We start from the raw sequence: 26,690 nt of genomic DNA, 5'->3' as shown, positions 1-26,690 counted from the left end.
ACAGTGTAGTTGACACGTTGCTTTCACTGGACGTCTAATGGTAAATTTATGACGATCTTTCTTACATGTTACAAAATCTCTATCGTTCAGCAACACAACTAGCAAGACAAGACGGAGTGAATCCGGAGATTGTTAGAACTTGCAACTTGATAGCGTGTAAAGCTGATAATAATTAAGTCTAAAGGATAACGATGTTTGTAAGGAGGATGTGCTGGTCTTTGCCACTGCACCAATGGAATATCTGAACGTTAAATATCTAACTAGATATACGACTGAAAAAATTTAATATACAAAACAAATACAATCTCTACGACTCTCCTAGGAAGATTTAACTCAGGATGTTTCTCAATCTTAAATCTGCAGTCTTCCCTAGGTCAATTACGTCAAAGTAGATAGTCAAAGACGACTCGCAATCATTTCTTTTCCTGATTCATTTCAATTAAAAAATGTAGTCCAAGATATCGCAATCTTTCAAGAACATCAAATTGGAAAAAATTATGGAAAATCCATTCCCATCAGAGTTTTCTATATACAACGTTTAAGCTCAGGAATATCTATTTAAAGACAATAGGTTTTTTTTTCAAGTACTAAACAAAATCAAGACTGTGCTCTTCGTAGGCTGAATGAAAGAGCAATTGTAAGATAGCAACAAACTTTACTAACTTTTATTATTGGTTGAGCACGTCTTAAGTATATTGATTGAGCGAAATAAAGTCTAACAGTCATCGAACTGTCCTTCACTTTGAAGAAGACTGATGCATCCAGGAGGTGAACAAGTTTCTGAGAATCGCGAAATGGATCAGTTCGCGTACATCCTCATCTCTGGTGACGGTTAAAGAGGAAATTGTCGCAGTGTAAGACGAGGAAGGCGATATGAGAGGCGTCGGAACGGCGAGAAAGTGATCGGCGGAGGTGACGCCGAAGCAGGAGGTGACGCCGAAGACGTCGGTGATCGCGTCAAAATGACGTTGTCGATCCTGGCGCTGCTCGGCTTGATCCTGGCGACCGCCGGTGCCGAGCTAAGTTCGAGGATCGTCAGGACTAAGTACGGCGAGCTATCGGGCGTGATCGTTACCCTTGATCGATATCTCGAAGGTGTCGAGGTATTTCGCGGCGTACCTTATGCCTCGCCACCGATTGGCTCATTACGTTTCATGCCGCCCGTCACAGGTGCCCTTTGGCAGGGCGTTAAGATCGCCGATAAATTCGGACCCGTTTGTCCTCAAAAGCTACCGGAGCTCAGTGACAAGATGCCCAAGGGCAGAGTAGAATACCTCAAGCGGCTGCTGCCCTACCTCAAGAACCAAAGCGAGGATTGCCTATACCTCAACATTTACGCGCCTGTTCAAGGTAAACTTTGTTTTTTTTTTCACGTTGAAGCAAAAGGAAATAATCCCATGTAGCACCCAGCGCTAACAAAGCGCTAGCAAAGCGCTAAAAAAGCGTATATAGTCGTTTTTTTAGTGCTTTCCAAGCGCTGCTGTGCTACTTGAGATGCAAAATAAACGGGATCAATCATTTAATAAAAAATATCTAAAATCAGATAGTTATTTAGGAATACAAATCTAGTAAAGTCTAATTTCAAAAAAATAAATATTTGCGAAATCTACAATTTTAGAAAATATAATTTAACAGCATATTACAATTTAAATTTACAGTGTTAATTTAATCTATTCCTTATGATGTTTCAATAAAAACATCTCTTGATTTGACGTTGAAGCGAAGAAAAACCCTTCAAAATAAATGGAATCAATAATTAAAACAATTAAAAATTAAATAAAGTATATCTAAAATCAGGCAATCATTTAAAAATACAAATCAATGAAGTCTAACTTCAGAAAAATATTTGCGCTGCAAAATGTATGTATAATTCTGGAGAATATAATAAAATTTTAACAGCACATATTACAATCTAAAGTTGCTGTTTTGTTCCATATTTCGTGCTGTTTCGATAAAAAAAAACGACATATCTTCACTCGTTATAATCACACATTTATTATAAAAAATTAAACAGGAACATGGAATACACTAGAATTCATTTGCTTTGAACCAATACCTATTGATAAGTATCTAACTAGTAATCAAGCTGTAGATTACATTTCAATTCGAACGGAAATCAAACGCAAAAGGATTTGAAGGATAAAGTTCTATTATCAGTACACAATTTTCCGCGGAAAGGGATTCGATAAACGCGTCCATCCATGGACAGATAATCCCGCATTGGACGCAGTTTATTTTCCAGATATCCAATTTACCTGTACAAATCGTAACACGCAATATAACGATCTCTTTTTATTTCACCTGTAAACTTGTAATCAACACAATAGTTACACGGGACGTTTGCTATTGAGTCAAGTTGCAGTGCACCGACCCCGTTTTTGCATCTCATTCGCCTTCAACAAACGCATCAGTAAAATATACTACTTCCGTCCAATTACAATATGATGAACATTCATTTTGCGCAAAGTGTCGCGTCCAAGCGCCATGTTCACGCTTTGTGACCGTGAAAGAGGTGATATCACCGCTTCCGGCGGAAGTTAACGATCTTCTTTCCCACGAATCAATGTAATTCGAGAATTTAAGATATAATTGCGTAATTTTAAACGCGATGATACTCGATTTACGTAAAGTGCCATTGTCCAAGCGTTATATTTGCACTTGTATACATGTGGAAGCGAAGATATTACATTGGGAATTAATATACAACTTTCCTTCCCTATGGATTAAGATAAATTGAAAACTTTGGATTTAAGAGATTTAAAGATTTTTTATTAGAGAGAGAGAGAGAGAGAGAGAGAGAGAGATACACCCAGACGGGTTTAAAAGATGCTTATTTTATGATTTTTTTTGCAAAAACCATTAATTTTACTCAAACAGTGCATATGTAACACATTAATATACGTGTAAAATATTGGTTAAAACTCTGTTTGAGTAAAGTTAATAGTTTTCGTAAAAAAAAGTTTGTAAAAGTAGGCTTTGTTTTCTGAGAGTATATATCTTCTTTCAAATTAAATTTTAATATATTCATAGAGATTTACATTAGATTTAATTTTTTTTACAATTAATTTCTTTCAATGGCTGATAATATTATGAGATAATCGCATGCATTTTCTAACGAAAGTTACCTCGCCATTGGAAGAATACACGCTTTTCTTACCATGGCACGAATCCCCTGAATGTGATCTCGTTAAATCAGCCAATTATCTTGCGATCCCTCGGAAAGAGGCTCAAAGAAGGCGAGCCTCCTTTGTGTGCAGTCTTTTCTCGTTTCTTCTGCATAACGGACGTAGCCGAAGAAATCCACGTCGATTCATCGTCTACCTTTCATCGACGTTCCTTGACGACGAAAGCTTTCGCCATATTTTCCACGAGTGTATTAATCCCCATATAGGATATCAAGCTTACACGAGTCTTTTTAATGTCGAATAAATACGAAGCGGAGCATGTATATAGAATGAGCACTTTAATGTCAATGCACATGATGCATACATATTACATGTTGTAGGTTTTTTTTTTATAAAAGACGTGATTATAATACTCCATGATTTATTATAAAAGAGTCAAAGAATATATATTACAGATAATTTAAAAATATATATAGAGATTTGATCGCGCGTGCGCGCGCGTAATGTGAGAATTTAACAGTATATATTTTAATAACCTATAGTTTGTGAGATCCAAAAGTAAAATGGATTAAATAAGATAAAATATGTATAAGTTTAAATTAATCCTTTATCGATTATTGGCATGACCGTTTCGACATACTTTCTTTTATATTATAAACTGTTCGTTCGATTTTCATGAAACTTGGCCTATGAAGTAATTTGATAATAACTTTATTCGCATCTGAGGTTAAAAATTTTACAAATTTAAATGGTAAATCCGATATGGGGCGAAAAGAATGTATTGAAAAAATAATCTGATTATATCGTAAAACTGAGATTTAAGGACTCTGTAGTTGCAAAACAACATCACGTTTCCAATTTCACTTTATTCGAAGCTACACAACAGTTAATACTAATTTTCAAACTAACTTGCAAACTCTGATTATGACCCCTGTGACATTAAATCCTCCTTCATTGGAGGGTACTATATATACCCCTTTGAAATTTGATATTTTCAGGCTACATTCAAATTCAGCAATACCACGAACTTTCTAAAACCGAGTTTCATGATAATCACATTACTTTTTTGATATTTTAATTTTAGAATTCTAAGGCCACACAAAATCAAATTTAGTAACTCCGAAAGCCCTTAGAAAATGAGATTTTCTTTAAGTTTCTTTGTTAGAGAGAGAAAGCTTCTGTTCTCAAAGAATTAAATAAAATGCGATGAAAAATGAAAATAATTACAAAATAGATATTAAACTGAAATAAAAGACAGAATAATAAAGAGAACTTTAATATATTGTGAGAAACGATATTTAAACTGTCCAAACCTGTTTCAGCGTTTAAATGTATGTAAATGTGCCCTCTTCTTTCTCCTATATAATTTTATGTAGAGTGGGAAACATGTTCTAATACTATGGCGAGCACTTTCGCATTTTCTTCTCCTTGTTGAGAGTTACATATAGCTGAAGTACTGGCAAAGTTTTTCACCCGTGTATTGCAATGGCGGCTCGAGTACGCGTGTGGTGGTGGTGCTACACGGGAACTTAATAAGAAACTTTATAATCACCTCGTGCTTAGAGAGATTAAAGCTCGCGGGGAGTAACTTTCCGCGCGGACTTAAGTATCTAAACTAGATAATAGTTTCGAAGCCTAGGCAAGCCGATCAATCTTTACTACTCCTGGGGCCAGATACTCTAAAAGTATAACATCAATCCAATTTTGGACGTAGCAACGTAGAATCTGTCGGCGGCTCTGAATACCAGAATCTTCGCGGTTAGAAAATGATCTGTCGAAATTAACGAAAATTTGCAAAAACTGGCGTTCCTAAAATTTTGTAGTATTTCAGGATAATAACTCAACAAGCGCCGCCATTGTCGCGCTGCCCAAACAAAGAATTCACGAAAGCGACCATTAATTTGCCGATTTGAATGGGAAGTGTTATTTTATAGCCCGCGTTCGTTTCCCATAAATCGCTTTGCAGCCGCGGAATTCGTACAATCCTCTCCATCCCACTCATTGGTCCGCCATTGCGACATTATTTTCTACACACTGATCTCAAAAAAGATTTTGCAGTTATCCGATTTAAACCGGAAAGTTGATTTAAATTCAAAAATTTTGAAACATAATCCGTGATAATTATAAATTTCTAATTTTAATAACGCGTCAATTTAATTCCTTATATTAATGAATTCTGTTAATGTAATTAATTTTCTGTTACATTAAAATTTCATTATTTTATTATCCTATTTTAATTATGAGTAAAATTATAATACAAAAAATTTTATGTGTTGCATTCAAATGGATATTAGCTGCATCTGCAGATCGTAAATCGGTAGCTGAAGGACTTACAGTGTGAATACGTGAGCCCGAGGACAATTGAAAAAGCTGCATTAAACATGGCGGTAGATGATTTATTAGGGGTTGAAGAGCGATTCCCGCATGTTATCGCTTCTTTCTATCCCTTTTTCTATCTTTCTCCGTTACGTACTAAATTCTATTTCGATACTGAATGGCAAAAGCCTACCGCGTATGTTTTCCTATTCAAGTATCAAGCGATCTTTGCACCGCGCGACGTTATCGTTGTCGCCCTTCCACGATTTAGCGACAGTAAATTTCCGAGACGGGTAAAAAAGTGGAAAAAATAGTTCACTGCGTTTGCAGATCTGATAACGCACAAATTTTAAATATTATGCGCATATTCGACTTTTAAAATTTTTTTACCTAAACATATAAGTGAATTTTTATTTTAATTTTAAAATATTTTTAATGTATGTGTATAATTTCTGTCTTTAAATTTGATTCTACTAACCTACGATTAATTTTTAAATAGAATTTGATAATCACAAAGATGCAATTATTAATAGTGAAGCATTTAATAATATTTAACAATTAATGTATATACAGTTCAATATAATTATATTAATAATTTATTAATTATTGATATTGTAATAATATAAATTGTAATGAAAATATTTAGTTGTAATTTCACAAGTTCTGTATTATGCATAATTTGAATAATCTTATCTACAGAGACACATGTTTATTAAAAGGAAAAACACAAAATTAAGGGAGAGAATAGGCGTCTAATCTTGCAATATGTTAATGGTAATTGAATATTAATTACAGATCGCCTCCCCAACGGGATCGCAACACATTACATCGATTTCCTGGAGCGGGCTTTTAAACCTTATCGTGTGTAAACGATAATTATAGGATCAACGCGGCGTAATCCAGTTATTAATTTAATTACGATCCCGCGCTAATTTCACGCCGCGCTGATCATTACACGGAGTATAGATTTAACGAATCAATTCCCACGTGTAATTCCGCACAATGTGCGCGCTAATACGACCAAAAACTTGATCCGTCAAACGCGAATTTCCCTGTCGCAACTTTGTATCGAAATTCGCGGTTATTATTTAACAATAATTACAAATCGCAAAGTCTATCCAAAATGCCGCTGTAGAGTTTCATTGAAATCATAATTTCCGGCTTCGAAAGGTTTCCCGGTGAACGAGCACGAACTTTTGGCATCGCAATTAACTTTAATTATATCCCATTCAAGAATTACTATATAGATCGGCGATTGTGCTATTAGAATTCCGTTTCTGAATATTAAAGAATATGCTAAAGAATTGATCTTCAATATTGCAATATCGCAAAACTGAATTTCAAGATTGAATCTTTTTATATCGGTTTCAAGTTGTTCATTCCATTTAATCGATTTCTATTGTTGCCTCTATACTTTGCAAGGATATATTATAATTAAGCATATTCAGAAACTTTAACAAATTTTAATGATCTAGTGACAAAAGAACTTAAAATGTTTAGTGAAAAAAATTGTAAATAGTAAATTATAAATTAAACAATTCAAATAAGAAAGAAAGATCTATCCGTATTTTATAAGATTTCGTCTATCAAGATACCGAGGATTGAAAGATCTAAAAGCTACTTTCTGAAAATACATTAATCAGTAAGATGTTTTCGTTTCGAAGTTAAAAAGTTGTTATACTGTAACGTGACCATCCGGCGGAAATGGTGGAAAGGAAAAGTCTCGTAGACTGCTTAATTATGCCAGGTTAGTAATGGAAATTAACGGGAATTAGTAATGGAAATCGAGGTAGTACCTCGTCTGAAACTAATTCTGGTACTTCTTCTGCGAACTTTGCGAAACGAAGTACAGTTTCTCTAGCATATATATCACATGGTTATAAATCGCCGCCACATATTGCAATGCCTTCGAGAAAGATTCTTAGAATTTAAGGCATTAAGCCTTCGCAGTATACAGCCCTTCGAAGTTCTGTATTTTCCAACAAAAGCAATTCTGAAGGAAGCATTTAACATAATGACGGATAATAATTTAGCAAACAAACAGTTACGTTTTTTAGAAAAAGAGAAAAACTACTTTTCAACTTTCCAACAGAAAATTATCGACTATATAATCAAATAATATCGGTAAAAAAAGAATATATTATACATATACTTTTACAAACATAATCAAAAAACATACAAAATCCACCCTTTTTGAATTTATTATTTTTATATCCTACAGAATTACAATAAATCTGAAATAATGCATTAAAAGAGACATAACTCGAATATCGTCAACTTTATATCTAGGCATCTTGATGAAATAAAATGACTAAATTTACAATAATAGAATTTCTTCTTTACACTTCGATTTTCAAAATTATCTTATCTCTAAATATTTCTCTGTAGAATTGACTTTTCGTTTCTCTCATTTACGACAGAAATAATTAAATCAAAATATGTCACTTTTGTAGAAGATATTATGATTCCATTGGAAACTTTAATTTGACGGACAGACTGAAGTTATTAGTTTATTTCTGATGAAGTAATCTTTGTCTTTATTAGCTCATTCATACTAACAACAAAAACTACATTTTTTTAGGTTGTGCCACTTTGGAAATAGAGAAAGCATATTGTCTTAGAAGAAAGCAATAAAAAAGGCATTAAATTGCTAAACAATAATCATTAAAAGATGCACATAGTATTACTTTTAATTATAAATGATTAATGACATTGTTAAATTTGTCTCCCGTCGAAATCAAGAGGAAAATTGAATGTGATAAAAAGTCACGGGATAGGGACACGGGAAATGAAATTTCAAAGAGATCCAGGTTAAGGGGAGAGAAGCGAGTAAATCGAATTTGTAGCGGGCGTGACTGTGAGGAACGAAAACGAACGGCGAGAGACGCCGCGGCGCGGCGGGTGGAATTTCGCACAGCCACGAAACAGCTCTTTTCGCGCACTGTGAACGATTCCGCATGTTTGCACGCGCGTTAGCGAAAATTCTGCCGCGAAAATGCTTGGGAAAAATGTAGTTGTTTGTGAAGGCCGACCGTCCGCATTCCGTCAGTTCTCTGAACATGTCATTAACCCCTTCATCCTCGTGAGATATACACTTCTCACAAACTTTGCAAAAGCTATATGCTTGGGATATCAGAAGAGAGAGAAAAAAAAAGAGGATTAATCCATAATTCTTTTGTTTACTTAAAATGTTGCATTTTCAGACAAATTTCTTCGTGCATTAAATTTTAATTTTTAATTTCTATCAATCCCCTTTTATTTATAGAGAAAAACACAATTATTATTTTTTCAATGACTAAAATACTCTTTAGTATGACGCAAATTCACAGTTGCCGATGCAATCCTGCAATATTGCAAGGAATTCTCGCGCGTACGGTAAAGTTGAAGGAAGGACGTCAACGAGGAATTATCGAGAGATTAAGGTATCGTCTCGCATTGTTACTCCCCAGACTCCATCACTCAAAGTGCTTTGGGAGGCGACTTCCGCCTCGAATCTCGCGACTCCATTTAACTCGGCCTTTGCAAGTCTACAGCTTCTCCTCCGTGAGCCATTAAATGCAATTGTACGCCAGGGTCTTCTCTTTCTCATCTACAAGCTTCCAATAAAGTATCCAAATTCTGTCTTCAAGAAATTTCAATTCACGTATGCAATCCAGAAAATTGCAATCACAATTTGTTGATTTTACTCGTCGAAGTCAATAATTTCACCATAATAATAACAGCTAATTTCGTTTCTCTCTAATAAATATTATTTATTTTATCAGTCCAAATTGCTAGTACTGAAATATCATAAAGGAAAAAAAACAGTCTTTATTACCTTCAGCATTACGAGTCAAGAAGAAGACTTGAATACTTTTTACCTTATTCTTATACATTCAGCCATCCTTTGTAGGCTAGTTATTTTTAAATCTAATCCATACATCAATTTCAACGTGCATATAATATTTTCTCGTTATTCTTATCTTATCTGCGATAAATCTACATTTTATATCTATGCTTACGTATCTCCTTTACCTCTTTTCTATTCCTATTCGATTAGGATACGTTTCTTCCGTATTGTTGCCTCTAGGCTTACTGAAATGTTATAGAAAAAATGTATGTATGCACAAAAGCATTGATTTCGAAAAAACCATAAAAGGTGATGTGTTTTCTTTCCAGTTACAACATTTTCTAAATCTGCACTCTACGTCAATTTGAATATTTATCCTCTCGAATCTCGATACAGGTTGTAAGCTTTTAGTCTCGCGCTCGCATTTACAGGAAAGCCATTACGGGCCATTCGCCTACAATTCTGCAATTGACAGCTCCATCAGGGGGCTGCGTTGGATGATTGGACCGTGGAGAATCTTCCCGGCAGTGCGAGAGAGAGAGAGAGAGAGAGAGAGAGAGAGAGAGAGAGAGAGAGAGAGAGAGAGAGAGAGAGAGAGAGAGAGAGAGAGAGAGAGAGAGAGAGAGAGAGAGAGAGAGAGAGAGAGAGAGAGAGAGAGAGAGAGAGAGAGAGAGAGAGAGAGAGAGAGAGAGAGAGAGAGAGAGAGAGAGAGAGAGAGAGAGAGAGAGAGAGAGAGAGAGAGAGAGAGAGAGAGAGAGAGAGAGAGAGAGAGAGAGAGACGCTTGGTCACTCAGTGCGACTAGAGAACTATTCTTTACGGCTTTCAATCTTACCTTAAAGCTCTCCTCCTTTCCGTCCTCATCGTTCTGTCTATCAGATTACCGTCACGCGCAGTCCGACTTTGTGTAAAAATAATCGAGAGATCGATTATTTGCACAATATTTTTAATATTGGCAGGAGCTCGCATAGCTTTTTTTCAATCTCTTGCATCGCGGAAAGCGGAAACGTCTGCGACTCGCAGACGTGCGAAAAAATGAAGGATGAAATAATTGATTCGTATTTAATTAAAATATACATCTGGCGATCGCACTTCATTTCGAAATGATGAATATGATTTAAACTTTTACCTTTGCTTTATCTAAACATCGATAATCCACGAATGCCATTTATACATTTAACAATGTAAGGGCGCTAAATACGTAGGCAAAATAGTTTAGATAGCTCGCGCAAATAAGCGATGATAGTTTAGCGGGATGAAAAGGCATTCGCAATTCGATTATCCACGGCGTGGCGCAGTTTGCAGCTCGGGAGGCCGAAGCTAAATGCAAATTTCGCAACTTATGACGTTCAGCCGACGTAATTTCGTTGCGAACTGTAATGCTGCATAACTTCAATGCTTGACGAGCGTGAGTCGCGCTTCATTGCGTAACAATAGCCGGTCCACGTTATCGGAAGCTTTTTAATTACGTCGCAAATGGTCGGCGAAATCAATTATGTGTCTCATTTACATCGTTTGTCTCCTATGGACTAATAATCGACTTTGCAACCTCTACGGATGTATTAGACTACACTTTTCCTAGGTAAAATTTCTTGATAAGTCAATCATAACTTTTGTAGGAAATTAAAGTAATAATACTACGAATCACCATTGAATTACAAATATAGAAGACCTTTCACCTTTTTCCAACAATTTATTTTCCACGTTACATTTTTATAAATAAATATTTGAAATAATAAATGTTATATCTTTGATGTTTATTTTATTTTATGGCATTTAATATTACATTCTCAAACAGCAATTTACAAACAAAAAGTATTGATTAAATTTCAATGATCTTTTCAAAATAATACAGTATTTTGTCACAATTCTTAAATAATGTTGGAAAGTTACCTTCTCATTTTTTACATATTTTTTCTTCACTTTTATAATTTTTATTGCTTGGAACTCGTTAATAATAGTTATGCGGTAGCGTAACTTTTCCGGAAATCTGAGTCTTGGGGAAAAAAAAGTGTAAAAATGAAATACAGTATAAAGTCTCTGAGTGAAAGACGTATTTGCCGAGAAAGGGTCTTTAATATTTTAAAGCGAGAATTAAATACTCTTTTACGAAAGCTAGGTAGAAATAAAATTGTAATTTGAAATTCCGGAAAGAGTTCGATGAAAATTTTATCAAGGCAACTCCGAATTCGAAGCGATGTTTCGTGAACAGAACTACGGGAGGTTTGCTATTAAGGACACAGAGATTTGACGCGACCGGCGACCTGGTTTATCGTAAGGACCCAATAGAAACGAGATCTATTAAATCCGGAAACGCTTCCGTAAAAAGTTTCAACGACCAGTAGAAAGTTGGAACGCATGGTAGACTGCTTATTACGTGTATAAGCGTGCGTATGCGACAGAAGTATGTAGCTACGTTATACAGCTGGTACGCCGGTCGGATGCTAAAAGTAATAACAACTTCCGGAACTTTCCTCGTACCTACATATGGTGTCCCACGATGTTCTGGTTTCCTACGATATATCGGATACTCTGAAGCTAATCTCAACGGTCCTGGCCCTGAACTTCGAGAGATAATTTGCCACTAGTGGTTAACCAATTTATTGTTATTTTAATAGACTAAGCAGCATAGATCGACTCGTATGAAACCTAATAAAGGGCGTTTGTCGATCGTATTCGAAATTAATGAATTTCCTGCGGTAATGTGATGGCTGGGAGACCAAACTCGAGCCCTATCGGAACTTTGAGTACTTGGTGCAGTTAATTAATTGCAAATATTGTGTTCTACTACTACACCCGGAGTCAGATACTGTATGTGAGATGTTGTGGTAAGGATATATAATTTGCCGTGTCACAAACTTAGAAACAGCACAAACTATTCCTTAAGATACTATATCATTAGATTTATTCATCTGTTAACTTTCGCAAGTCAGACTTTTCAAGTGTCGATTGGCGTCGATATTAAACATCTATCGAATATTTCTGAAAAAAATTAATAAAAAGGCTGTTATTGTAAGCTTCTTTCCCATTCAGAAAAGTTTTGTTTTTGGAGAAAGACGAGATTGAATTAAATTAAAGATAAAATTAAATTAAAGATAAAGATTTATAAGTAAATTTTAGACTGATGAAAAAGAATAAATCAAATAAGAGACAAAGTTTTGTTTTCAATCAAAGTGAATCTTGATGGTTGATAATGTTCAAATACAAATTTGTAAATACACTCCTTAGTTCTATAAACAATACGCCGATTCGGTCTGTCATATTTAAAAAGTAACTATAAACTGAAGCTGGAAATATGTAACATGGTAAACTACATTAATCGTCAATTTAATAATAATACTTTATTTAGAGAGATTTATTAACAGAAGAACTATTTCGATAGAAAGGTCGGAATAATCAGAATAATCGGTTCGGATTAATTGTTTGCGGATTCTCCGATTTTTTTGTAACAAAAATGGAACGAGAATGGGTGCGGTTACTGAATCGATAGAAAAGGTAACTTTTCTATCCACCAAAAGGTTATAAAATCACTTTTTCTCCTGGTCTCCGGGATCCTCGGGCACAAGTCCCTTCAATCTTATGGCGGGAAATACACATGAACTTTGCGGTCAGACGGATTGCGTATTCACGTAATTCCTCGATCGAGGGAAAGAAATTGCATTTAAATGGGCCATGCAAATCTACAAGGGACGGGGAAAGGGAGCAGATCGGTGAGCCCTACGTCCTGCGCTCCCAACCACCTCCGCATTACGTGCACGAGAGAATCTTGTTATGCTAATACGCGGCAACATTCCGCGGCTTTAACCGCCTGGCGTGTGGAAAACGAGTCACTGATTTTTGTGGACGATCGTGAAGAAGATGGCGGTCGCCTCTATCGATCGTGTCGCAACAACGCTTGGCTTGCAAAGCGATGATGTCGAACTAGAAGAAATTACTCCCAAACGTATTTTCCCCCTTTTTAAACTGTATATAAAAATAATATTATAACTTGAATATGATTTTAAAATACCATAAGTTTTAAAATACCATAGGTAACTATGTAATATTGTAATCCTATGTATATTGTAATAATATAGTACTGATATTGTAATATTGGAATATTGTAGAATATATCATAATTGTAACACTGTAACTGTAAACAAGCATATAAATATTAATTAATTTATTAATAATGTTAACAGGTATTAAATTTATTATGTTAATGGGTGAATTATGTTAATGGACGATCCAGAACTTCTTTTCATAAAGGAGAGGAGGATTTATCAATTCTATTATCACATAAACAGCAATTTTTTACGTTGAATGAATTATTGTTTTGCATATTTTAGAAAATAAAGTGTCTCCACTTTGTCTCAAATCTTGGATAATGTCTAAATTACGAGATATTAGAACTGAAAAAAATCATTTTTTATTCGCTTTCGTTAAACTTTTACTATAGGATCTCTAATCGAATGGAGTACTCATTAATATCTCAGCGGATATTCTTTTTTTAACTCAACAATTTTGCGAAAATTTTTCTTATGTATCAGACATTCTGTTGAAGTTTTAATGTTATATTGGTAATAAAGATCCATTTCCAAACAGATAGCTACATATTTTAGTTACATGTTTCTTCTGGACTCAAAAATCCTTAAATATCCGTGACATGAAAAATTCACGAAGCTAAGTTAAATTATAAAGCGCAGAAATATTCGCGGCGACTTTATCTGCTCGGTTATAAGGATCTCTCCCTCTGAGGTCCTTCCATCGCGGGAGTGGTGTCGCGCTTAACGCTGGCATAATTATTTCCAGTGCAACCAACCCCGCAGTCGTATAAAACGTCAGCCTCAGCATGCGCGAAGGGGTCGCAGCTTTGTACCGCGAATGGGTAGGGATGAAGAGAAGAGAGGGTGAGAATGGTAGACCGGTAGGGTGAGATAAGGACGGTGGAGGTCCTCGAAGGATGTCTCGTGCCGCAGGCAGTAAAAAATTTCTTTCTCCAATTCCCTCGTCCGCTTTGCACCCCCACCCCCCCTTGAACCTCTTGTCCCATTTTCATTTCTGTATTCGGTCTTCACCCCCGGAGTTCTTGGCAGGAGACTTTTTTAATGAATGTTCGCGGCTTAAAGGGAGAAAGGACGAAAAAAAGAAACGGACGAGTGAAGCGCAAGACTAAGGGAATAGGAGCCATTAGAGAGAACATAATCCTTTTTACTTCCCCTTTCTCTTTCTATCTACACCTCCGTGCGCCAGCTAAGCGTAATTCACAAACTTTTGTCGGATTAAAAATGTCCGTCGGACCGTCATGGCTGGCGATTTCTGTCTTCATTCATCATCGTGCGATGTACTGTGCTTCAGTCGCCAAAAGTCATTCTTTTTTTATTCTCTTTTATCGTTTTGATATTTTATGTGCAATGAAAATTAATAAACTTACGAAAAATTGGAAAATATCAAAATTAAAATAGAAAACAAAATTTAAGAAAAATACACAATTAGATCTGGGAGTTAGTGCGGTACTTATGTTAGTGCGCAAAAAAAGTTTTTACGCATTAAGTACCGCGTTGACTCCCATATCCCATTACGTACTTTTCTTAAATTTATTGAAACTGAAGAGTCCTATATAATCTTATTTTATTTATTGTTAAAGTAGAAAAGAAGAAAAGACGAAATTAATTACAATCTGAAATAAAAAGATATTAATTTGGAATTTTACAGTATTAGTAAATGAAAGTTTATTTCTTGAAATGCTTTATGCAGTCGCGCGCGTGACGGCATAACACAAAAAATTGATAGGGTTAGAATTAAATTAGAAAAGAAGAAAAGGCGGATTGGTAAATGGATGCTGATCCCTTAAAAAATTTTATACAGTCGTAACGACATAATATCAAAGAAAATAGCCATCTCGCGGCTGTTATTATACGAGAAAAGACAAAGGACTCAACAACGCAATAATTACTGGCACGCGTACGGAACGTATACTCTCGGCCAAGGGTTACAGTTCTACAATGTCACCGTTGCATCAAGGGTGGGTTACCTTTTCTCATTAATTTCGCAAGAGAAAGACGTACCCGGCTTAAAAGGGTTATGCTAAAAGCCATCAACCTTTTGCCCTTGTCATCTCACCTTTTAATGAGATAGCAGAGAGTTTTATCATTTCTAACGAGATACACATTGCTAATTTTAATATTGGAAGCAAAAAATTCATACATCAAGGAAAAAAGACGGAAAAATAAAAGAGTTAAAAAACGTTGTCGATAGTATTGGTACGACTGACGGGTTTTATTAAAAGATAGTGACGATTCCGAACCGGTTGACTTTTAAAGAGTTGCAACAATAGCGGGAGACTGAGATTTCCGGCCAATGGAGTGTGAAGCGATCGACATGTTCTCTAATCGTCTTTGGAAGTTCCGAGAATGAAGTGCCGAGCCACGGATTAAGTGAGATTCTGCGCTCGAGGGCAGAGACGAAGCGAAAGACGTTAGGTACGGTACGAGGGAAATCGGGGGCGTAACCTGAGCGGTAGCGGAAAACCGGGGGAAAAGTCAGAGAACGATATTCGTCGAGCGAGTTACTAGGTCCTCCTGAAAACGGCAATCATGGACGCAGTCACGGAGCGCTGACGGGGCAGAGATTGCTTTATTCCCAGATTTTCCTATTTCACGTGAAACACTCGTCGCCGGATACGAGCACGGGCTCGGGGTCGCCGGCCGGGCTTAGGTACCAACGGACACAATGCAAAATCGTCTATTGTAAAAGATGCCGAGGCGTGAGATGCCGATCAATAATAGACAACCTACATATGTTGACTCTCATGACGTGGAAAATAAAAAAGCGAAAGAAAAAAGATAAATTTAACCGAATTTACAAATACATCCAATATTCCTCAAAGTTCGAAAATCTAAAACATATGCAATTTTAACATTTTGACTCCCAGATGGAACAGGCCGTTCACCGTGTAAATCATCTTTTCAGAACAAGTCTTTTAAAATAATTTTGATTATTTTTATGAATTTTTCTAATTGATTTTTGAAGTGATAATCTTTTGTTTGAGACAAATAAATGCATAATATATGACATAATAAACATGCTACTGTACAGAAAATTTTTAGAGATCAGTTGCTCATATGACTTAGGAATTTATGTCTCGGAAATCAGTATGAGAATCAAAAAATTAAAACTTAATAAAAAACAAAAAGAGTATGTACAATTACGTTATACAAATAACTTTTTATCCTTAAAAAAATTATTTCTTATAAATGAAATTTTTATAAAACCCTGAAAATTTATATTTTTTTATAACTTTACAATTAAAAATAAGGATATCGAGGATAATTACGTCAATAAAGATTCAGAGACTTCAATATCTTGAGCTCTAAGAATGTGTACATGAAAATTGAATATGAGAATTAAAAGAATTTCAGTGATTTGTAAATCTAAGCTGCAAGGATTTTAAGGAGTTAAGGGTACACGAATTCGAGAACTTCGTGATCTAAGATGACGCGTTTCCGAGACTACAATGAATAATAGATACGAACCTATTTAGCTTTCGTAGCGCGATCTCGATGGAATAGAGAGAAACGAAGAGTAATGTGAAGCGTGTAGAGCGAGAGGAAGGGGGATTAAATTAGTTGACGTAACGGAAGGTTGTTGCACCTCTGCGCGAAAGCTCCTGCAGGTACTTAACAGAGGAACTATATTCCAGGATTTCCATTATGCTGCAAGCAAAATAGCCTTTCTCCAAGTTGCCGGGGGAACAATACGCAGACCCCCGACAATACCTTCCAATACGCAAATTTGCGCTTCCTGAAGACATCGAAAACCGACACTCATATAGACTTTCACGCACAATTTATGGATACACGGCCTTCGTAATAGCTTATAAGTCTCATAATAAAGAGTCTAGAATTGTATATTTTTTACAAACAATACAAATAGTTGAAATATACCCATTCAAAATATGATTACTCGAGTGGACAAGCCGCTCAATTTTTGTCTGGCCATTATTCGAGAATATCATTTGAAAAACACAACTGGGTCAGGAGAAATTCGTATTCGCGGCAGTAACGCTCCCGTTTGGGTCCCGTAGGACAGAAGACAAATCCGGGTTACGGAGATGCAGTTGCTGGGAAGCAAGCCTCTGGAGGACTGGGGTTAAGCCGAAGTCGAGTGCGGCCGTGACCGAGTCCTGCCAGGACTGAGATCTCCTTGTTTTCTCACCTCGTGCAAGATTAACCGACAGCGCATTCGGTACCCTGCGGCAGGATTAAATGAATTTTTCACGAGGATCACTTCTCGTTCCGCCGGATCTTGACAGAGTGCATCAAATCTCCCAACTTTTCTAGGAAACAAATCGCGGATCGCGCGCTCACGTAGAACCTTTTATTGCTAACGAGCCTGCTTCCCAGACAAATCTTTTCTTGAGAGAAGATAGGATTTTTGAAGAGATCTACCGCTGAATACTTGTGCGTCACTGGATTCGCTTTCCATCAAAATTGATGTCTGTATCTACTTATGTATAGATTATAAAAATAGAGGAAAATGTGATATTGTGGGCTCACACGTTGTTTTTTTATTTTCAGTTATATTTAAGTCAATATTATCACAAACAATAATTTATTGATCTAAATTGAACATAAAATACACTTGAAACGATTAAGAAACTTGAAAAGTGGCTCCTCGCTTATATATTTATAGAATCTAATTTCTTCAAGTCTTATAATATATCATAGGACCGTACATGTGATAACACAAACTATAGAAATCAAAGCCTTAAACGGTCTAGCTGGATCTTAATGCTTGTATGATTCTTATGTGAATTTATATACTATACGTATGTAGAGTCCCACAGAAACGCGCGCCGAAAAATTTTCGGTCTTGAGACGCTAACTCTACTAAACTATCGCAGTAATATCACGAGTTAAATTGACTAGCAATTTAACAAATTTTTGAGGCCTCGGTAGTCTAAAGGCTTAGGACGCTCGCACGATATGCAAGAGATCCGGGTTCGACTCCCGGCCGAGGTAATATTTTTTTGCAATAAGAATTAATTATTTACAGATTTTAATGTTATTCATCATTATTAAGATCGTTTCGAAGATGCGAATAAGCATCAAAAATTTGTTAAATTGCTAGTCAATTTAACTCGTGATATTACTGCGGTAGTTTAGTAGAGTTAGCGTTTCAAGACCGAAAATTTTTCGGCGCGCGTTTCTGTGGGACTACATACGTAGTATATAAATTCACATAAGAATCATACAAGCATTAAGATCCAGCTAGACCGTTTATGGCTTTGATTTCTATTCTTCAAGTCTATTTGAACTTTCCATGAAGTCCAAATAGTTGGAATTTATAGAAAATTCTCAAATGTATTAAGATATTATTAAATTCATAAGTTTCTTTTCATGAATACGATTTTTTAACAATAATTCAGAATTTTACGACTTCGATATCCATCTAAAAACAAGTTAGAAACCTTTCTTGCAGGAGATGGTGTTAATTATAACAGAATTTTAAGTGGAGTGTCTCCACGTTAGGAGCAGAGGTTCACGCATTACCATTTTTTTTCTCCACTTAATTATTTCAAAAAGCTGAGATAAACTCGATAATTAAATTTCAAGTAAAATGTTTAAGAATACTTTCTTGTTAATCTCTTTTCCAATAATCTTTGTTTTTTCTTCGTTTATACGACATGAGTAAATTTTCTCAATCTCTCTCGAATGCAAAATTGTTTCAGGCTTGTTTTTTGCTTTATATATATAAACTCGTCCATATATCCAACAAGAATAAAGTACTTAAAGGATTAATCTCCTTCCTGAGGTTTTTTTGTTCATGCGAGTGATCTTCTTGAACATATCCAAGGACCTGTGCGACCTTGCGAAGAAGACTTGTAAGGTAGGGAAGGGAAGTGGCGCATTATGCACAATAAAGGAGAAACAAGAGGGTAACGTCAGACACACTTAGCGTCGGAACTTTTTGCCGGCGGCTCTCGGGCCATCCTTCTTCCCGGCGAGAAGGAAAGCCGGGAAGGAAGAGGAAGGTAAATCCAGAGGCAGGATTTAAAACGTTCTCAGCGAGCGTGTAAAACAGCGACGACAACGGCAGAGCCGCGACCGCGCAACGACACAAAGTGGACCGGGTAAAATTATTTCAGAGAATCCAGAGAAATTATTCCGGACATTCTTCATCGCCAGAGAAATGTTCACCCTCTCGACGACTTTCTTCCTCGTCCAGGTCCTCGCCCTCTGCGGCCGAGCTTCCATTTGTCAGACTACCAAAAGGATCCCGCAGACGACTATCGGGAAGAGAAATTGAATGTTGATAGATGAGAATGACGATCGAATAAAAGCTACAAAATGCTTTCTAGTAATTCTTGAAGCCATTCTATTCAACATTACGAAGAACTCACCTTTTTAAAGGAACTCTTTTCATGTTTTTCTCATGTTTGAAAAGTCAGAATTGTAAGTTTGTTTTTGTCCTTCCAACAGATTTTCCTCTCTTAAAATTGCTATTCCCTTTTTGAGATTCTGTATACTTTTTAATTTTTATAAAAATTTTTAGTTTTGCAATTAATTTTTTATATTTTTAGAATGTACAGCTTTTTCCGTTCTTTGAGAATTATGAATTTATTCCTTTTAGATTTTAAACTATAAATTATTTATAAATTCATTGTTTTATTTACTTTGTGCAATTTTTTAATTAATATTATTTTTTAATTAATATTATTAATCAACGATATGAAAAAGGCTCTCTTATTATGAGATAGTGAGTTCACTTTGAGTAAATGCTAGAAGTCAATGGGCAGAATTTTAAAAAATAATAGGTCATTTTGAAGAGAATTTAATAAGTTTTAAGATAATGTTATGTAGAAAATTTAATTCAAATTCTACTTTTTTTGAAAATTAAAGAAATTTAAAAAGTGAACAAATCGCAAAGCACAAGTAAAAAATTGTGCTCTTAATATGAGATGCCCCAAGAAATCGATAATAAAACGCAAAATACATCAGTATTACAATTAAGAAACTTTACGTAATGTTTTTAAAATACAAACAGATATAGCCAGTATGCGCGCAAAATGAACATGCATTGTACTTAGGACTCGTCTTCAGGTAGTTGGAATTAAGCATCGCAGAAGCAGGCATGTTAACATCGATGTTCATTCCGGTATTCCTTTTTATTATTGACAATTATACTTTAGCAACGTTTTTCGCTATGACGTAGGAGTATAGATTATTTCATATTAGAAATACCCTGAATATATCTCATATTACGATTTCCACGTCTTACGGTTTTACAATTATCAAATCTAACTTCTGTAATTAAACAATTCAACATATTCCGTATTTTTCTATTAATACGATCTTACTCTATTACTACATGAAAAATTTATTGCCAAATATTTACTTATTAAATAATAAATAAGGTTTAAAGCCTCATCTTAACGTAACTTGAAGACGTCCAAATTCTAAAATCTTTTTTTACAATGACTACAGACATGATCTAATAATGAATTTTCTACTAAATAGTTTTCAATTCAAGAGCAATAAATTCATGATGGAACCAATATATAGCGTTTATTAGTTTAGCAAAAACGCTGCTATCTCATAATAAGGGGCTTTCCTCTACTAATGTAAAACTAATCGTATCTTCTTATTAATCCAGTCATTGAGACATTTATTTTACATACTTTAATGTGTGCATATTTGTATTCTTAAATTTATTATTATATTTTTTCTTAATCTTTCTCATCTTCAAAACCAATTCCAAATCTTTCTGAAGACGCCATTCGTATCCACTAGTGTCTATTTGGTTATGGACAGAACAAAGAAAAATTCCAAAGCGTTGGCGAGCAGTTCAATAGCTGTGAATGCGCTTTGACCAATAGCCGCGAGTTGTTAAGTGGTCGTTCACACGGATGCATCCTTGCTTCTAAAAGGGATTTACTGGCCGATTTATCGACCGCGTTAAACGTCTTCGCGTGGTACAGTCCGATCCCACCCGCGAATTATGAGGACTACATCGTTGTGAGTCACAACCTCTGTCGACCGATCTAACGACTTAAGTTCAGCTCCCGTTCGCAGGCGAAGTGGCTTTTGTCCGGCTTTTGTCGGCACCGGATCGATCATCTATAAACGGCTTCTCGTTCAACCCATGCGGCTCTATCGAGGCCGTCGCGTCCATCCACAGATCGGACGCGACGTATCGATTACTTCGTCCCGCTGCACAATGCCGCCACGGATTATGGCACTTGGACGATTTCTCCGGAGCGCATATCCCCTAAGCGATAGCGGATTCTATTACCCGAGCTGCTACATGTTTTATATATAAGTGGTTCACAATCATACATTTTTAACTCGTATACTGCTTTTGAATAGTTATCAATTATTCTAATTATTTAATCTCAAAAACTTAATAAATGTTAAACATTTATAAATAAATAGCAAAGTAAATATAGCACAGATCATTTCAGCAATATTATGGTAACTATTGCAAACGTAATATTTCTGCAAGCTTCTGTGCTGTATAAGTCAATATATACATGGCAAAGTAAATTATAGTATCATTATGCAAATAAATAATATTTAATAAATTAACATCTTTTAAATAACAACTGACAACTTCTTTGTGTAAAAAGATATACTATTCTTTTACTTATCTTAATTAACCGATATCAAGCTATTTTATAATAAAAAAATAACTTCGCGATTCAACGTATTAACTTATTGCATTCATTTTTTAAGAATATACTTTTGAATTCGCTTGTGAATAAATGTGGTATTGGTCGATATCATGTCCATGGGTACACGATGAGATGGATACGAAGAGAGAAAGAAAGAAGAGAGGATTTTTCGAGGGCGATTCAATATTGACTATTGCCCAATGAGAGCGAGGCGTACTCGACATCAAACGAATCCATTCGCGCGCAAGATTCCCTCGTTCACGTCTACGTTTTTATCCACGAGTCACACGTATCCCGAACCGTTCGCAGAAAAAACGAATATACATTAAAAGAGGAGAGCGTTGTGTACACTGAGTTTTACAGAAAAAAAATCGATGGAAACCGATAGATACAGAAAAGGTCAGAAAGCCGAGGAATAAAATTGCAGTATCTAAAAATCAAAAACCTGAAAACGCTGAAAAATTACCAAGTGTGGAGAGGTTAAAAATTTTTAACGAATCTTTAAATCCAACAACAAGGGAAAGTAAAAATTTAATAAGTTAAACATTCGTGAAAGCTACGAAAAGAGGAAGTTAAAGTAGTTAAAATCCTAAAAGCAAGGAACGTGTCTTCTGCATTTTAACAGCTACAATTCGCATTCACTACTCGTCCGTTCGGTATATATATCCACCTTTAGGAGTACGCACGGATGACCATCGGTGGATTATTTAAACAAATGTGCCCTCGTTAACGACGACGGAAATGTCGCTAGCAGTCACGAGCCGCGTTTACATTAGTTGCTTGTCAGGTGGTACGGACACAGGATAGGTGGAAACGATTTATGGGGGGAATAAAGCCGAAACACGCTCGACAGACTCCACCGATAAACAACGATATAAACAATTCGCCATTGATTACAAACATGAAGATCGATCGACGATTTCCATGGATTTATGGCAGGATTTTTGGCTGCCTTACAGATAATCAAGCTACTCTTTCAATCAGGATTAGAGCCCTCCGGAAATAAAAAAGTTAACGATGAATAACGATAATTCAATCATAACTCACGAAAAGGCTTCGTGAATCAACTTATTCATGATGGTACATTGAAAAGAATCAATTGATTTTATACCGAGTAACAATCTTTCCTGTACGACTTTTTACGCTGAAAAAGGATATGTTTTTCAAAGAATTTCGTTACCCTTCAATTTTTAGAAATTCCACTTTGAATTTCTTATATAGTAACGCAAATTCGTATACATGTACTATTATACTGACCTATTAGACTGACAAGAAAAAAAAATTTTTTTAATCGGCCTTTCAGCTCAAAAGCTTCCACATTTCATGCAAAAAGAACACCCCTAAATTTTTATTAAAGAATATTCAGATGTAGAGGTCGCTAATGAACAATTTTTAAATCAAAGTTTCGATTTTACATGTTTGATTTAATGCAAAAATAGCTTAATCCGAATTTTAAATGTGATACTGTATGTTTCTTTGGTCGCTGAACACGATGCAATAATTCATTTAACTCTATAATGTACGCCTTAAGAAATACAACCCGATTAATGTGAAAAAATGATCAAATTTTGAGTAAAAAGTCGATTTTAGCAAAATTCTAAGCGTTCAAATGGGTCCTTACTCCCTTCAAATTATAAGTCTGTTTACTCAGAACAAGATCCAATTGAAATTTTCCCGGGACCTTTTACAGGGCCTTTAAAAGTAGCATTTAACTGGATTATAAAACGTTTTTAAGGATTTAGAAAAATTTTTTACAAGTTCTAAAGTATATCGCTTTATAGTTTTGATATCCTTGAATCAAATGCCTCAACAATCAAAAATCCTTATCAGAAAATGAAATGAGTACATATTACAAAAAAATATGATTTAAGAGTTTTTATTATCAAATTAAGGCATTTGATTTGAGGATGTCAAAATCACAAAGCGGTATACTTTAGAACTTAAACAATTAAAAATAATTTTTTCTATCCTTAAAAACGTTTTATAATCCAGTTAAATGCAACTTTTAAAGCCGTCTAGGAGCCGATAAAATTCCAACTAGATCTTATTGTGGATGAACAGACCTACAATTTGAGGGGAGTAACGACTCATTTAAACGCATTTAACCTTGCCAAAATCGACTTTTAACTCAAAATTTGATCATTTTTTCACATTAATCGGGCTGTACCATATTTCTTAAGGCGTATATCATAGAACTATTAGATGTTAAACTTAATTCCTGCCGTTTTTCGTCTCCAAAATTGATTTGTTTCGAAGGGAAATACCTTAATCAAAGTATTATTAATAAAGTATCATTAAGTAGTAATAAAATAGAAAATGGAGGAAATTACTTTGATTAAGGTATTCATTCATCTTCCCTTCGAAACAAATAAATTTTGGAACCGAAAAACGGCAGGAATTAAGTTTAACACCTAATAAATGAATTATGGCATTGTGTTCACCGATCAAAGAAACATACAGTACCATATTTAAAATTCGAATTAAGCCATTTTTGCATCAAATCAACCATGTATTAAGAAAAATCAAAACTTTGATTTAAGAAGCGTTTACTAGCGACCTCTAAATCTTAATATTTTTTGATAAAAATTTAGGAATGTTCTTTTAGCATGAAATATAAGGTTTTGACCTGAGAAACCGATTTAAAAAAAAAATTTTTTTTTCAATCAGTCTAATACATATATGTGTAGCTATTTAAGAAATAGAAGTTTAAGTGATATATTGAATGATAAAATTTATTGGCTATATTTAATATATATCAAAAAATTACTAATTTACAAGGTTTCTGTTTCTCAATACACGAATTCTAAGTATTTTATGTGTTTTTCCGTAAAATAAAAAAAATAAATTGTAAATTGTTTAGATTTGTAAAGTCTTTTCAAAAATGATTTCAAAATTCTTAATGTATCAGAACCTGAATGTGACGAAGCTCTCTTTCTCTCTCCCTGTCTCTTCTTTTTAACCTTATATTTTTTTCAACAGCTAAAAATACATAAGAATTATCATTAAGACGTTGAGAAACAGAAACCTTTGTAAATCAATGTTACATATAAATTTTGAGGATATTCAACAGCGAGAGAAAAAAATTTTTAGCAGCCTTATGATAAAATGTATGCATGAAATTCGTAGCAAAAATTATTGCACACGTTTTACGTTTCACGTGTCAGGCTTCCGTCGACGTGTCCGGTATGGATTGATTGGTCGGTGGTTTAATTAATGAACGATCGCGATACGATGAGCGGGATGCGATCATTTCGGAAGAAAAACCGCGCGACCGCTCGGCCGTCGTCCTATACGATAATTGATGACGCTGACAGAAAATTGATAATTCATTGTTCGCGTCCGGCCGAAACGAATAGATGGGCCGCGTCAGCGAAATAACAGAAATCACGAGCCGACTTCAACTGTCGGTCTGCAGTTTCGTTGTTGCGTTCGACAACTGCATCTGCAACCATCCCTAAAACGTTAAGATTTTCTTCTAAACCACCATAATTGAACTCTTGTCGAATTCTTAACACTTTGGAATATTACTCACGAGGAAATCGTCAAAACTGTTCCTCACCGGATTTGAGTGGCTTTTAGATATTTGTAGAGTATAAAAAAATATTAGACGTACATTTTTTTTTTATTTGCTTGTATCAAGAGGTTTAGGGGTTGAACCGATCTCTTAAAAATAACAGATTTTTTTTATTTTTAGAAAATATCTTTGAAACTATGAGATATATGAAAAAATATTTTATACAAAAATTGTATGATATTTTATATTCTCGGCAGTGCGCAATAGTGTATTCGCATTTTTCGAAAGTGTCAAATTTCTTTATTTACTCCTAACCACAAGGGTTGTTTCGACTCCTAAATCTATATGGATAAATTTTAAAAAATTGGTCAAACATTTTTTTCGGTGTTGTACAAAATATTTAAAGTTCAAAGTACGTGAGGGATAATTCCGAAGATTCCCTTGTCAGTCATCGAGATTTCCGACTTTGACAGTTATGAAAACTGTCACATCTAAATCCTTAAGTCTTTTAGCTTCCGAAATAGTTAGAACTTTGTATCCCATGATTGATAAATTCTAGGATTCTTCTTTAACGCGAGGAGTCAGGAAAGCTTCAACTTTAAGCTGATCTTTAGGACTTGGAAATCTCGAATTCATCTTTGCTAGTTTCCGGAACGTATAGATGACACACTCTACGAATCTATAGCTCCGAAGTAACCGAATGTAACCTCAGCAGCAAACACCGGATATGAACGTAGTTTCCAAGATAACTACGTAATAGTTTAAGCACGATGTGGGAAGTCGAGCGCTACACGTGCGATCAATGGCGAGTTTAAGTCTTGAATTTATGGAGTTGCTTAGCGATACCCAGGCTGAATATATCGTATTGACTTTGAGAACCACTGGACATTCGCGAAATACTTGTTTCCATTGCTAATAGACGGTATATACTCGGTGCACAATAGGTCTTTCAGGCTGAGCTTACGTAGGTCTTACTACTTGCTAGTTTTGTCCTTTATCAATATTGTTATATATTACTAACAAATTAACGAGTACAATCGAATGTGAGAGAAAACGGCAAAATGATTGAATTAATCAAAATTATTAAAATACATTATAAATGTTTACTTTTAAACGAAATGTAATTTATTCGAGAAACTAGAAAAATATTGAAAACGGTAAGAAAACAATTTATTGGGGTATGTGAAGTTAGCACCCCAACTATAGTACTCAGGAGTTCTGAATAGAGTTCCCGTTTCTTTTTGACGAGACAA

The 26,690-nt window shown here is 35.1% G+C and overlaps 1 protein-coding gene across 1 annotated transcript in view; it reads left to right on the top strand.

The window, feature by feature from the left end:
* The first annotated feature begins 920 nt into the window (after positions 1-920).
* The window catches only part of Nlg3 (Neuroligin 3), a 183,849-nt gene continuing 158,079 nt past the window's right edge, over positions 921-26,690 (top strand). Inside the window, exon 1 of the mRNA XM_018504728.1 lies at positions 921-1,350. Coding sequence (XP_018360230.1) covers positions 963-1,350 — 388 coding nt within the window. The 5' untranslated portion in view covers positions 921-962. The remainder of the gene's footprint in view (positions 1,351-26,690) is intronic.

The sequence above is a fragment of the Trachymyrmex cornetzi genome, unplaced genomic scaffold (genome assembly GCF_001594075.2).
Source record: "Trachymyrmex cornetzi isolate Tcor2-1 unplaced genomic scaffold, Tcor1.1 scaffold105, whole genome shotgun sequence".
Classification (NCBI taxonomy): domain Eukaryota; kingdom Metazoa; phylum Arthropoda; class Insecta; order Hymenoptera; family Formicidae; genus Trachymyrmex; species Trachymyrmex cornetzi.
The sequence above is the reverse complement of the archived record's forward strand: the minus strand, read 5'-3'. Positions and strand labels throughout refer to the sequence as shown.